At 44.8% G+C, this 15,260-nt stretch overlaps 1 protein-coding gene across 1 annotated transcript in view; it reads left to right on the top strand.

Annotated features, from left to right (window-relative positions):
* Positions 1-2,291: 2,291 nt before the first annotated feature.
* LOC102934655 (ectonucleoside triphosphate diphosphohydrolase 2) overlaps positions 2,292-15,260 on the top strand; it is a 35,870-nt gene continuing 22,901 nt past the window's right edge. Inside the window, exons 1-2 of the mRNA XM_027829833.3 lie at positions 2,292-3,039; positions 14,161-14,278. Of these exons, the coding sequence (XP_027685634.1) occupies positions 2,929-3,039; positions 14,161-14,278 (229 nt within the window). The 5' untranslated portion in view covers positions 2,292-2,928. The remainder of the gene's footprint in view (positions 3,040-14,160; positions 14,279-15,260) is intronic.

Genomic DNA, 15,260 nt, shown 5'->3' with positions numbered 1-15,260 from the left:
ACACCAATATGGCTCCATCAGGAGCTCTTTAATTACCTGAAAATCAAAAAGGAATCCTGCGGGAAGTGGAAACATGAACAAAGTGCTAAGGAGAAGTACAAACAAATAGCATAAGCATGTAGGGACAAAACCAGAAAGGATTAGGCACCACATGAGTTTCACCTAGCAAGGGACATAAAAGGCAATAAGAAGAGATTCTTTAAATAGATTAGGAGCAAGAGAAAGACAAAGGCAAGTGTAGGTTAGTGGGGAAGGAGAGCTAATAATTGATGTAATCAAGTAAGCTGAGGTGTTTAATGTCTATTTTGTTTCAGCCTTCACAAAAAATGTTAATGGTGACAAATACTCAACACAATTAATATTAACAAGAGGGAAGGAACTCAAGCCAAAATAGGGAAAGATCAGGTTAAAAATATTTAAATAAGTTAGATGCATTCAGATTGGCAGGACCTTATGGAGTTCATTTTAGGGGACTAAAGGAACTAGCTGAAGCAATCTCAGAATGTTTAGTGATTATCTTTGAGAACTCCTGGAGGATAGGTTAGGTCCCAGAAGACTGGAGAAGGGCAAACACAGGACCTGTCTTTAAAAGAGAACAAAGAGGACCTGGAGGGTTATAGACCTGTCAGCTTAATTTAGATACTTGGAAAGATACTGTAACAACTTATTAAACAATGAATTTGTAAACACCTAGAGGATAATAGAGTTCTAAGGAATAGCCAGCATGGATTTATCAAGAACAAATGACGCCAAACCAGCCTAATTTCCTTCTTTGGCAGGGTTACTGTCCTAGCGGATGTGGGGAAAGCAATGCATGTGATACATCTTGATTTTTAGTAGGACTTTTGACACAATCCCACGTTATATTTTCATAGGCAAACTAGAGAAATGTGGTGTCAATTAAATTATTATAAGGTGTGTGCGCAACTGGTTGAAAGTCTGTACTCAAAGTGTAGTTATCAATGGTTTGCTGTCAAACTGGAGGCTGTACCTAGTGGAGTTCCGCAGGGGTCAGTCTTGAGTCTGGTAGTAGTCAATATTTTCATTAATGACTTGGATAACTGAGTGGAGAGTATGTGCTTAAAATCTGGGGATGGCACCAAGCTGGGAAGGATTGTGAGCACTTTGGAGGACAGGATTAGAATTCAAAATTACCTTGACAAATTAGAGAATTGGTCTTCAAGCAACAAAATTAATTTCAATAAAGACAAGTGCAAAGTACTTCACTTAGGAAGGAAAAATCAAGTGCACAGCTCCAGAATGGGGAATAACTGGCTAGTTGGTAATACTGCTGCAAAGATCTGGGGGTTCTCGTCAATCACAAATTGAATGAGTCAATGTGATGTAGTTGCAAAGAAGGCTAATAGCATTGTGGGGTGTATTAGTAGGACTGTTGCATGTAAGATGTGGGAGATAATTGTCCTGCTCTGCTCGGCACTGCTGTGGCCTCAGCCTTAATACTGTGTCCAGTTCTGAGTGTCACACTTTAGGAAAAATATGGATACACTGGAGAGAGTCCAGAGGAGAGCAACAAAAATTGTAAAAGGTTTAGAAAACCTGACCTATTAGGAAAGGTTAAAAAAATTGGGCACATTTTGTTTCAAGAAAAGAAGACTGAAGAGGGACCTGATAAGTCTTCAAGTATGTTAAGGGCTATTATAAAGAGGACTGTGAGATCAATTGTTCTCCATGTCCACTGAAGGTAGTACAAGAAGTAATAGGCATAATCTGCAGCAAGGGAGATTTAGGTTAGATATTAGAAAAAACTTTGTAAGGGTAGTTAAGCTCTGGAATAGGCTTCTAAAGGAGGTTGTGGAATCCCCATCATTGGAGGTTTTTAAGAACAGGTTGAACAAACACCTATAAGGGATGGTCTAGATTTACTCGGTCCTGCCTCTGTGCAGGGGTCTGGATTTAATGACTTCTCAAGGTCCCTTCAAGCCATACATTTCTGTGATTTACAATGGTACTGCAATACCATCCTCCTTCCCTTTGCATCTCATTTTTGCAATGCGATAGATCCTTTTTGCCGGCCAGATGTGGGTCATTTAAAAGCACAAGCATACAGGATATCTAGGGCACTCTTTTTGGCCTTCTTCACCGCCCACTTGGCAGCCTGCTTTGATTCTTTGCATTCGTTTTTATTCACAGTGTATGAGTGTTTTTTTCCCCTTTATGAATCATTTTCTTTTTTCACACCACTATTTGCACGTCATTGGTCCATCACCCCTCCTACTCTTTCCCTTGGTTTTCCCCATTTCATTTATAAACCTATGCCACCACCACAATCCACATTCATCTGAGGTAGTTCCGCTCCTCTTGAGCTGATGCCAGATCTGTTTCTGGACACTTACCCTGTACTGCTTGCACAAACTTCTCTGCTGAAGTTCCCCTTAATTTTCTGGACTTTAAACTTGGTTTGCTGGGGCAAAGTTCCACTGGACATAGACAATACTAGAGAGCACAGAAATGCACGTGGTCTCCTGACCACACTAATCTGCGCATAAAGGAGGCAGCAATGGCTATTCAAAGGCAAATGCATGGCTTCTTCGGCTTTAGGGTGTCAATTAAGAGTAGCCTAAAATAACTCTCCATACTGTCACACAGGAAAAGAACATCCGGCATATGAAAAGAGACCCACCTACAGACGGGCTAATACTAACCAGGAGCTCCATTAATGTCTTTGAGCATTGGAGACTAAATAAGCACTAAGTTGTATTTTTATTTACTGTGCTGGCAGTAAAGAGGACACCACTTTACACACATCAAGTCTCGGTCTATGCCGTGTGGCTTGAGCTGTGTTGAAAGCTAGCATCTGGCTCCACCTTTCACCCCCTCTTGAAGGCTGCGAATAACTTTCAGACAGTCTCTGTGCTTGCTGCTCCACAGCTTCCTCTTTCACTCAGCAGAAGCAGGAAAAGGAGCCTGATGTCTTGGCGTGAGCTTCTTCCCCCTTCCCTGGTGATTTTAGCTGGATTGATTGGGATCCTGCTGCTTTGTATCACCACTAAAGATGTGCAGAACCCTCCCAGGTGCAAGGTAAGGAATGGCTGTCACAGAGGTGGGCTTAGCCTGGCATATGACATGCAAGGTGTTCCAGGATGAATATTAACATCAGCAAACACTGACTATTATCTATCACAGTCTAATGTGTTCAGCCTGTAAAAGGGAATCTGTCTTTTTACTTTAGGCTTTACTTGCATCTGTTGCAGCATTGTCTCTAAATCTGTTAACTGCCTTGTTTTATGCTGTTAAACACACTGTACCAGTAAGTAAATTAACTTAGTAGCAAAATTCAGCAGTGCCTGCCCTCTTTCTTCAAAGGGCCATAAGCAGAAATCTTGCTCTCTGGTATATGGCTCCTTGCAGCTACAACAAGCACTAATATCAGTGAACTTCCTTTTTGTACAATATCTTACTGCTATGACATTCCGGGGTGCAGTCCAGACCAATGAGGGGCTGTGTCACCCCTGCCTTGCAACCTGGGGTGTCTCACAATGCTTTGCTGCTGTGTCTCCCAACCTGGGCTCCTCACAAACAGCATGCAGGTTACACCCTGCATGTCTGCGTAGAGCCACAGCCCTGGTCCAGCAACTCTGATCCCAGCAGCCTGTCAGCAAACTCCAGCCACACTCTGGCTTCCAGCAGCCTTGGTTACTACTTGCAGGGTGACCCCAACATACTCCCAATCTCTGATTTCTCCTCCCCCTTCCCCCCCCTCAAAGTGTGTTCTACACTGTCCAGTCCTCTCCTATATAGTTCGGATCTATTAGGTCCATTGCCCCTCTAAGGGGATCAATATACAGTAGTTACCCACACAGTCACAGCACTGGATTAGTTTTAATTTAAAGAATAAAACAAGTTGGGTTTTAAATGAGAAGAATCATAAGGCATTAGTCAGAAACGGTTACATGAGAAATAAAGATAAAATGCTTCCTAGTACTAAACATAGCAGACTAGACTTGGTTCAAGGTGAAGTCCCTTACAACAAGTTTCCAGTAACATTGCTGACCAAGCTCAGTCCAGGATTCTCTCCCAAAGTCCAAAGGCTGTTTCCTTTGTCATCTTCTCTGAAAGGGGAGAGATGGATAGGGAGAGAGAACTTGGGGTGTTTTTGCCACTCACTTTTATCCTCCAGTCCCCCTTTGAAATGCATTTTCCTGAGGGTTACCCCTAGATAAAGTTCATTCCTGCTGTGAGATTGCAGTCAAGGTGTCTGGTGGTGAGAGAGGTTCCAGGCTGTTCTTCACTAAGATGCAGATCTGCTTGTTCCTGCCCCCGTCTCTTGCCAAAGATCTCTTTGAGAAACCCATTTATCCAGACTTGTCTGGTAAACATATTTCAGACCTAATTTCAGCTTATGTTTATAACTTTTTACATATAATGTTACTGCACACATTTCAGCATGTTATTGACTAGTGAGTTATTAGTTTTCAAATGATATTTTACAAGGCATATTTTGTACAAAGATTCTTACAGTGGTGTGTAGGTTGTGAATACAGGGGTGCATTTGGTTACGACTGCTAACTGCCTGGGCTCTCCCTATAACAGCATTATAAGGAAACAGAGGTAATGTGCTCCAGTGACCTCTAATTTGACATATGAAGAAAGTTTGGACAGGATATGAAAATACTTTGCATTAGCTCCATCCTTGGTTGTAGCCAGCAGTAAAGCTGTCTAAATAGTGCAAAAAATGTTTGTGAGCATTCATCTGAACTCCCCAACAGCTGTTCAGTTTGACCATGATCTCTTGCTATAAGGACCTCCACAGTTGAGGGCCCTACACTTTCCTATTCCAAGAAGTTCAACCTTGCTCACATCAGTTGTAGCATTCCCATCGAATGCGACTGTATGAGTGGGTGGCACACTGGTGGTTTCGTGTTTTGGTTTTGACTGAGTCTGCAGAACGACCGCTCTAGTGTGTCTGCTGCTGCTCAAAGCTTTCCGAAGGTTAAACAAATGAAGACTGGCCACTTTTGTCCCTTTTCACTGTTGCTATTTAGAACCCTGCAAGTAGTTGTGAAACTGATCAGAATCAGAGCAGTTTCATTCTGCCCATGCTTGGGATAGCTCTGGCCAGCAGCAGTGAGGCTGAGACTATTCACAGGGTGGAGGTTAAGTCAAAAATAAAGACTGAGGGTGGGAAAGAGATTACCTGTTTGCACCAGCTGAAAAGGAAAGGGAGGGGCAGATTAACAGTGATCGCACACACTCCTTCATAGCATTCAGCACACACCAATTCTGAAACACAGACAGAACTCTTTCTAGCAGCCAGAGGTGATGGGGATGGCTTAATAGCGATCAGATATTTGTTTATCAGAGAGATGAAAGAGCCCAAAGCAGGGTCAGCACCTGACAGGAATTTCAGCACAATCCTCTTTTCCAGCAGCTGGGGGAGGAGAGAGTTGGCTTCACCCTTGGGCTTTGCCTTGAGACAGTATCTCTTGTCCTGGCCTTTAGCTAGTGGGTTTAGTCCTCTGACTATTAGATGTCTGGTCAGTGTGAACGAATGGGGATGAAGGATAGATGTGGAGAGCTGGATGTGTGGACTGGTGAGAGCATGTGCTCAGCTATTAGCAGTTCAGGCAAAGCAAGCCCTCGTATGGCTGGGGAGCTGGCTAGTAGCTGCTGCTCTGGGCAGTTATTATCGTGTGAAAGTGGAATATACATGCTGTAACAACCTTGTGCTGTCACCTTGCTACTCAGTGTGGCCTCAGAACATCACCATGACAGCAGGGGATGGAATTCAGATCCCCTGCCTCAAGGACAGAGCCCTGCCCTTTGACAATGAACCGTTAGCAGCACAGGGCATCTGGCTAGAGCTGGTGGGGAGCTTTTTCATAAAACGTTTGGTCAGAAAATACCAATCTGTGAAAACCGAAACTTTTCAGGGGAAAGGGCCAGATTTGCTGAAACTTTTGTGGGGAAGTTTCTCAGGTTCAGGATGGGAGGGAATCCTCCCATCATAGCCAATAACCTGGTGGGAAGGGCACTCACCTGGGATGTGGGCGACCCCTGAGTCCTCCACATCCCAGGAAGTGCCTTCCCTACCATGCTATTGGCTTTTCTGGGGTGGGTGTCTCTTGTTGGTTTTTCGTGACCATCTTAAAGTCTTGGTTTCATCCCAATGCGGCATAGGAAACTTTTTGAATGCCGTTTCCCGCACAGATCGATTCGTAGTGAAGCAGTCCTCAATCCCTCGCATAGGGGGCATACAATATAGTAATGAAACAGTCTTGTGTAACTTCTACAGGCAAGCGTTTGCTATTATAACTGGGAGAGCAGCAACTGGGAATTAATACTTCACACTTCTACAGCATCTGTCATCCTAAGTCTTTTACAAATGCTCACTACCAGCTTTCTAACTAGGGCTGGGGGAACTACTCACATCAGATTTTGAGTCAAATGTAGCCCTTCATTCTATTTGTGGCTGGTCTGTGAGTAGATTGCCATTTCGATGAATCTGTTCATTCAAAAATTATCCAGGACCCAATTCAGATTTACACTAAGGCCAATTCATGGTGTAAATGGAGACCTTAAATCTGTCTCACTTTAATGACTTAAGCAGTGTAGCGTGACCTTAGTGTAAATGAGTCAGGCCCTCGGTGCACTTTATATGCAAACAGAATTAAGTCTGTGGCTTGCTGGCAAACGGTTTAGTGGCTATTACTTTGAGCATTCTGAATTCACATTTTGGACTTAGAAGCTGGGATTTTCAAAGGGCCTATAGGATTTAGGCACCCAATTTATATCAACTTTCAATAGGAGCTGAGGGACCAAACCCTCTAGGACCCTAAAAATCCCAACCTGAGCATTTAGACTGGACATGTTGTTCATGTCTTGTTGCTCCCCAGTTAGATGAGGAGAATCGGCATTGCTGGGGCAAATGGTCACTGTTATGAATCTGAAACTTTCTGGGACTATTTGGTGGCATTTGTTCAACATATGCTTCAGGAACATCCTTCCCAGGGAATTTGTTTGCTTTTTGCAGTTACTCTGGGGCATGCAGAAGGATCAAAAACTGATTACATGAGCTTGCTTGATATTTTGGCTGAAAGGTCAGGAATTTTCTTGCAGTACTCACCAATTTTTAATTATAATCAAAGAGCACTGTGCATAACTCAGTCCTCCTTACTGAGTAACCCTACAATAGATAGAGATAAAACATTCCCAGTAAGGAAGGTGGAAGCAGATCTGATTTTTATGCTTCTATGGGATTATTGCAAACTTCTGGGGGGGGGGAGGGGGAAGGGCCTGAAAACTACTTTGACAGTTTCAGAGTAACAGCCGTGTTAGTCTGTATTCGCAAAAAGAAAAGGAGTACTTGTGGCACCTTAGAGACTAACCAATTTATTTGAGCATAAGCTTTCCGAAGGTGCCACAAGTACTCCTTTTCTATTTTCAAGCTTTTCTCTACAACACCAAAGGCTAGAAACTTATCTTTATTTTTAATAAAAGCTGGGAGGCTCACATGTTCACATGTTTCCAGGAGCTGGGGCTTTAAGAAAAATGCCAAATAGCAGAGAATTGTGGTAAAATCATGAGAGCTGGCAAGTGGAGGAGTTACACGTGTGAGGAAATACATGTCTTATAAGCAAGAGAGAGTGTCTATTAGACATTGTTTACCTAATGCACCAACTGGCCTTGTAAATGTCACTGTCAAAGTAAAAAGAAAAGGAGTACTTGTGGCACCTTAGAGACTAACCAATTTATTTGAGCATAAGCTTTCGTGAGCTACAGCTCACTTCATCGGATGCATACTGTGGGAACTGCAGAAGACATTATATACACAGAGACCATGAAACAATACCTCCTCCCACCCCACTCTCCTGCTGCTAATAGCTTATCTAAAGTGATCACTCTCCTTACAATGTGTATGATAATCAAGTTGGGCCATTTCCAGCACAAATCCAGGTTTTCTCCCCCCCCCCTCCCCCCCCCCCTTTTTTTTTTCCAAAAACCACACACACAAACTCACTCTCCTGCTGGTAATAGCTTATCCAAAGTGACCACTCTCCCTACAATGTGCATGATAATCAAGGTGGGCCATTTCCAGCACAAATCCAGGTTTTCTCACCCCCCCACCCCCATACACACACAAACTCACTCCTGCTGGTAATAGCTCATCCAAAGTGACCACTCTCCCTACAATCAAGGTGGGCCATTTCCAACACAAATCCAGGTTTTCTCAACCCCCCCCGCCCTCCCCCCCCCCCCCACAAACTCACTCTCCTGCTGGTAATAGCTCATCCAAACTGACCACTCTCCTTACAATGTGTATGATAATCAAGGTGGGCCATTTCCAGCATAAATCCAAGTTTAACCAGAACGTCCGGGGGGGGGGGGGTTAGGAAAAAATTTTGGAAAAAAAAAAGAGGGGGGGTGAGAAAACCTGGATTTGTGCTGGAAATGGCCCAACTTGATTATCATACACATTGTAAAGAGAGTGGTCACTTTGGATGGGCTATTACCAGCAGGAGAGTGAGTTTGTGTGTGGGGGGGCGGAGGGTGAGAAAACCTGGATTTGTGCTGGAAATGGCCCAACTTGATTATCATACACATTGCAAGGAGAGTGATCACTTTAGATAAGCTATTACCAGCAGCAGAGTGGGGTGGGAGGAGGTATTGTTTCATGGTCTCTGTGTATAATGTCTTCTGCAGTTTCCACAGCATGCATCCGATGAAGTGAGCTGTAGCTCTCAAAAGCTTATGCTCAAATAAATTGCTTAGTCTCTAAGGTGCCACAAGTACTCCTTTTCTTTTGCGAATATAGACTAGCACGGCTGTTACTCTGAAGCTTGAAAATATGACCTGAGTGAAACTGAAAGGTCCTGAAACCAGAGCGAAAAGAAAACAACCCCAATTTTTGTAATATCTCATGATTTAAGCCAATCTCCTGGATTTTTTTTGCGGCAGGAGTCCTGATTCTGAAATGGTTGTATAGCACCAACACCTCTGTGTGGGTTGTCGGCAGCAGGGATTGGAACTGGGACTTCTAGATCTTAATGCTTCTTGTCTGAGCTAAAAGTCCTGTCTCTGGGCTTGTCTACACTGGCACTTTACAGCGCTGCAACTTTCTCGCTTGGGGTGTGAAAAAACACCCCCCTGAGTGCAGCAAGTTTCAGTGCTGAAAAGCACCAGTGTACACAGTGCTCCTAGCACTGATAGCTATGCCCCTCATGGAGGTGGTTTTTTAGAGCACTGGGAGAGCTCTCTGCTGCGACCACATAAGCCACATTAAAGCGCTGCCATGGCAGCACTTCAGCATTGCCAGTGTAGACCAGCTCTGTTAGCTAATCCTGCAGCAGGCTCATCAACTCATGGGGCCTAGCCAGTACTAGAGGGGGACAGAGGGCCACACCAAGTGGGTTTGGTCTGCTCTTGTATAACAGGTTAGGAAGGTGCTGATATAATATTATGAATACATTCCTGTGCTGCCCCTCAGGCTCCTGCTCTGCTGAACCACACTCTGTTCAGGACTTTAAAAAGATACTGCAGAGTTAAACCTCGGACAGCGTGCCGTGCAACTTCTTAGGAGCAACAAGTAACATAAACATCTACAACCAGCACTTGGCAGCTTGTGAATAACTTTCTTAACAGTTGTGTTTATGTGGTAACTCTCCTGGGGTTTTCCCACACACCGTTTCCTACTTTGTTGCTGTTACCAAAGTTTCAGTGCAAGCCTGCACTCACGCATGCATCTTCTCCGCTAATCCTCTCCCAGGGTTGATTTCTCAGTCACTGCAGCAGGATGTCAAAAGTGCACATGGGTTATCAGGACCCCTCAGATCCAGAGGAGAGTAGCAGCCCCACAGATTCCCTCCAAGCTCCCAGGAATATCTCAGCAAAAGCAGTACGAAGAACCTCACAGCCTGCAGCAATACCAGTCCCAGAGACAGTAGTTGGCGATCTCATCAGCTTGCAGAGAGTCTATAGCCTGGAGCCAAAGGTCTTGGACGCATAGAAAATGCACCTTAGCCTTGTACCATTCAGCCACTCAAAGTCCTCAGGTTGCCTCCAACTCCTCCTATAGGACCCTTTCCCCCCCACTGACCTCTGATTAGTTCTGCTCTAAGGCGCTGGATATATGGAATCTGAAAGATTGCTTGCCCTCAGCATAGCTTAGGCTCAGTAGCTGTTTCTGATCTAGTAACTGCCACAGCCTACTCCTGGCTGTTTCTGGGTTCTTCTAAGTTGCACAGCTCTGTTCTCTGCAGGAGTGCTGAGACAGAGAATTCAGCTAAAATCCATGTCTCCTTCACACAGCTGCTTCTGTCTTTCTTTGTATTTAAAATTAGCACTGTTGATTAATTGAGTGAGTTAACTGTGATTAAAATAAACAAAGTAATTGCAATTAAAAACATCCTGATTAATCTCACTGTTGAACAATAGAATACTAATTGAAATGTATTAAATATTTTTGGATGTGTTTTTTACATTTTCAAATATATTGATTTCAATTACAACATGGAATACAAACCGTACAATGCTCACTTTATATTACAAATATTTGCACTGTAAAAAGGATAAACAAAAGAAATAGTATTTTTCGATTCACTTCATACAAGTACTGTAGTGCAATTTCTTTATTGTGAAAGTGTAATTACAAATATAGATTTGTTTTGTTACATAACTGCACTCAGAAACAAAACAATGTAAAACTAAAGAGCCTACAAGTCCACTCAGTCCTATTTCTTATTCAGCCCATCGCTAAGACAAACACGTTTACATTTACAGGAGATAATGCTATCTGCTTCTTATTTACAAAGTCACCTGAAACTGAGAACAGGCATTTGCATGGCACTTTTATAGCCGGTGTTGCAAGGTATTTACATGCCAGATATGCTAAACGTTCGTATGCCCTTTCAGGCTTCAGTCATCATTCCAGAGGACATGCTTCCATGCTGATGACGCTCGTTTAAAAAAAAATGTGTTAATTAAATTTGTGACTGAACTCCTTGGGGAGAATTGTAGGTCTCCTGCTCTGTTTTACCAGTATTCTGCCACATGTTACAGCAGTCTTGGATGATGACCCAGCACATCTTCATTTTGGAAACACTTTCACCGCAGATTTGACAAAGCGCAAAGAAGGTAACTATGTGAGATTTTTACAGATCGCTACAGCACTTGGCCCAAGGTTTAAAAATCTGAAGTGCTTTCCAAAATCTGAGAGTGACGAGGTGTGGAGAATGCTTTCAGAAGTCTTAAAAGAGCAACACTCCGATGCAGAAACTACAGAACCCGAACCAGCAAAGAAGAAAATCAACCTTCTGCTGGTGGCATCTGACTCAGGTGATGGAAAATGAACATGCTTCAGTCCATACTGCTTTGGATTATTTAGCAAAACCCAGCATCCTCTGGAATGGTGGTTGAAGCATGAAGGGACATATGAATCTTTAGCACATCTGGTACATAAATATCTTATGACACCGGCTACAGCAGTGCCACACGAATGCCTGTTCTCACTTTCAGGTGACATTGTAAACAAGAAGCAGGCAGCGTTATCTCCTGCAAATATAGAGAAACTTGTTTGTCTCAGCGATTGTCTGAACGAGAAGTAGGACTGAGTGGACTCATTGGCTCTAAAGTTTTCCCTTGTTTTATTTTTGAATGCAGTTATTTTTTGTACATAATTCTACATTTGTAAGTTCAACTTTCATGATGGAGATTGCACTACTGTACTTGTATTAGGTGAATTGAAAAATACTATTTCTTTTGTTTTTTTACAGTGCGAATAAAGTGAGCACTGTACATTTGTATTATGACTGAAATCAGTATATTTGAAAGTGTAGAAAACACAAATATTTAAATAAATGGTATTCTATTATTGTTTAACAGTGCCATTAACTGTGCAATTAATCACAATTAAAAAAATCACTTGACAGCCCTACTTAAAATAAAATTTTATGCATATGGGTGTCAGGTTCTGGGGTGCAATCCAGAATAGTGAGGGGTTTTGTCACCACTGGGCCGGTAACCCTGGGTGCCTTAAATGCCCTACAGCTGTGGCTCACAGCCTAGACACCAGCAGGCAAGCATGCCAGTCACAGCCGGAATGCCTGTGTACTGTACATCCCTGGATCAGCAACTCTGCCTCCCGCAGCCTGCATACAGCACAACAGATGCACTGCAGCTCCCACCAGCCATGGTTACTAGTTGCTGGGTGACCCCAACACACTCCCAGGCTTGAATTTCCCCAAAACGGTGTGCTCTGAAGTGTCCAGCCCCCCCCCCCCCCCCGAATCACTCGGAGACATAATAAGGCTCTTTGCTCCTTTGAAGAGACAAAAGCACATTACAGCTTATTAACTTAATGGGGGTAAATACGCCTTTGCTGTCAAACACAGTACAGAGCTGGTTTATAGTAAAAAAATAACATGAATTTATTAACAGTAGGACACAGGTTAAGTGATGCCAAAAGGAAGAAATAAAAGCAGAGATAGTGACAAGCAAAGCACAATGAAAACACATTTAAAAGTTTAAAACTTAATCTAGCAAGGTATAGGCTTTGTTCAAGGTGGTTTCTCTCACTAGTCATTCTTCTTCTCAGACTTTCCCGCAGTCAGGACCTTCCATGAAGCACAAGGTGTGGGCTTCCCTTGTCTTCCTAGGTGAAAGATCTTTGCCTAAGCAGGTTTCTCATCTATATTCAGTTCCCAGAGACTTCAGCCCTCCTTGGTTGAAGGACCCATCTTTCTCAGCTTGCAAGAGCACTGCCCCTTCCCTGAGGCCACACCCCTGGCCCCCCTTCTCCAAGGCCGTGCTCATTCCATTCCCCCTTCCTCTGTCGCTTGCTCTCCCCCACCCCCACTCACTTTCACCGGACTGGGGGAGGGGTTGGGGTGCGGGCTCTGGGCTGGGGTTGAGGGTTTTGGAGTGTGGGAGGGGTTCTGGGCTGAGCCTGGGGTAGGGGGTTGGGGTTCAGGATTGGGTGCAGGGTGTGGGCTCTGGGAGTGGATTGGGGTGTGGAAGGGGGTTCAGGGCTCGGACAAGGGTTGACGTGCGGGAGGGGTTCAGGGTGTGGGTTCCAGCTGGGCGCCACTTACCTCAGGTGGCTCCTGGGTGGCAGCAGCAGTGGTGCAGGTGCAGTGGGGCTAAGGCAGGCTCCCTACCTGCCCTGGCCCCATGCTGCTCTTGGAAGCAGCCGGCATGTCCGGCAGTGGCTCTGGAGGCAGGTGGCTCTGCCTGCCGTCCCTGCCTGCAGGCACCACCCCCGCAGCTCCCATTGGTTGCAGGTCCCCATTCCTGGCCAATGGGAGCTGCGTGGGTGGTGCCTGCCGGTGAGGGCAGCGTGCGGAGACCCCCTGCCTTCCCCCGGGGCAGCAGGGATGTGCCAGTCGCATCCGGGAGCAGCGTGGGGCCAGGGCAGGCAGGGAGCCTGTCTTAGCCCTGCTGTGCTGCCAGACTGTTAGTGGCCAATCTCCTGGTTTGACTGCAGGAGATTCTGGGAGCTCGAGCCCGATTCCAGGAGACTCCCAGTCAAACTGGGAGGGTTGGCAACCCTAGACTCAGACTGAGATCGACTGTCAGAGGCTCCACGATCAACCAGTTGATCACGATTGACTGGTTGGTGACCACTGCCATACATACACCATACAAGAATATTCATGATCAGTAAGTTACTAGTTTTCCAAGGATTTATTACATCCCACATATTAAATATAGATTATGAGTTGAGGTACATTGAAGATGACAGATGACAGAACAAGGAGTAATGGTCTCAAGTTGCAGTGGGGGAGATTTAGGTTGGATATTAGGAAAAACTTTTTCACTAGGAGGGTGGTGAAACACTGGAATGCGTTACCTAGGGAGGTGGTAGAATTTCCTTCCTTAGAAGTTTTTAAGGTCAGGCTTGACAAAGCCCTGGCTGGGATGATTTAATTGGGGATCGGTCCTGCTTTGAGCAGGGGGTTGGACTAGATGACCTCCTGAGGTCCCTTCCAACCCTGATATTCTATGATTCTATGAACTGGTCAGGGAATCTGAAATGCGTTTCCTGACACCAGTGAGCACTGGGATACTCTTAGGGTCACAATGGGTACATTTGGAGTTGACAATGCTGAGTATTTGTGCAGCCGAGCAACCCCACAATAACAAACCGGTGTGCAAACGCGTGTCTTCAGGGGCATATCTATTAATAACCTTCCTGTTGTTTTTCAGTACGGCATTGTGCTGGATGCTGGCCTGTCCCGCACTACCCTGTTCATATACCAGTGGTCAGCCAGCAAAGAGAACAATACTGCGGTGATCAGTGAACATCGCTCCTGTGCTGTGCAAGGTAAGGTGGCTGTTCTGCTGCTCATGTATGGACGCTTGCACCGGGTGCCATTTCATGGCATAGTCGTTTCCCGCCACATGCTCTTCTGCTAACTCTGCACAAAGGAATTATTATGAGGTGCAGATAAATCCCCTACAAACTAAAACCGAGGCAGCTGTTTCTACTCTGCCTCATGGCTGAAGCACCTGGTGGGAAATGAAGTGGAACTTCCTGTTCCACTAGATGGCACTAGCTGAAGCATGCGAGAGGCCTGTGTGTCTTGCGAGGAGTGGTATTGACTGTGTTTATGGCATTGTCTCTTCACTGGTAACAACATCTGGTGTCGGTGGCACTCGTCAGTGCTGTGTGTCAACTGTTAGGGGAACAGTAGGTATTGAGTTTGAATACAATTCAATAGCTCTCCCTGTGCTGCAACAACTCCAAGGGGCTCTGTACCCATGGGAATCAGCTTGCAGGATCAGCACCTGATTTTGCAAGCTCCTCAGGTCAAGTACTATATATCATAAGCATCCTGATCTTTAGATACTGAACACCATGATGCCCGACCTTACTGAGTGGCCTCATAGATAGATAGATCACTTGTCAGCTGGGGATCTCAAAACTCTTTGCAAAAATAGGTAAACATTTTTGCCCCCACTTTACAGATGGGGAAACTGAGGCACACAGCGAGGCAGGGACCTGCTGAAGGTGTCACAGTGAGTCAGCGGCAGAGCCAGGAATACGAAATCTCCAGCCCGAAGCATTTTCCATTAGCACCTACTGAAAGCTATTAGTTCTTATATCCACTTTTGGCAAGAGCACATCTTTCATGGGCAGCAAAATCGGGTTTCTAGCCCTTTTCACTGCAAAGAAGGCTTCTAGGTATCCTCTTAACTGAGCCATGCAGAAAATTGCCTCTAACTAGACCACAGCAGCAACCAAGGTGTGAAATTTCGCCTCTCTCACAGCTGATTCAGCAGAAGTGTGAGAGCTGTTCCTACCC

This window comes from Chelonia mydas, chromosome 16 (genome assembly GCF_015237465.2).
Source record: "Chelonia mydas isolate rCheMyd1 chromosome 16, rCheMyd1.pri.v2, whole genome shotgun sequence".
Taxonomy (NCBI): Eukaryota; Metazoa; Chordata; order Testudines; family Cheloniidae; genus Chelonia; species Chelonia mydas.
The sequence above is the reverse complement of the archived record's forward strand: the minus strand, read 5'-3'. Positions and strand labels throughout refer to the sequence as shown.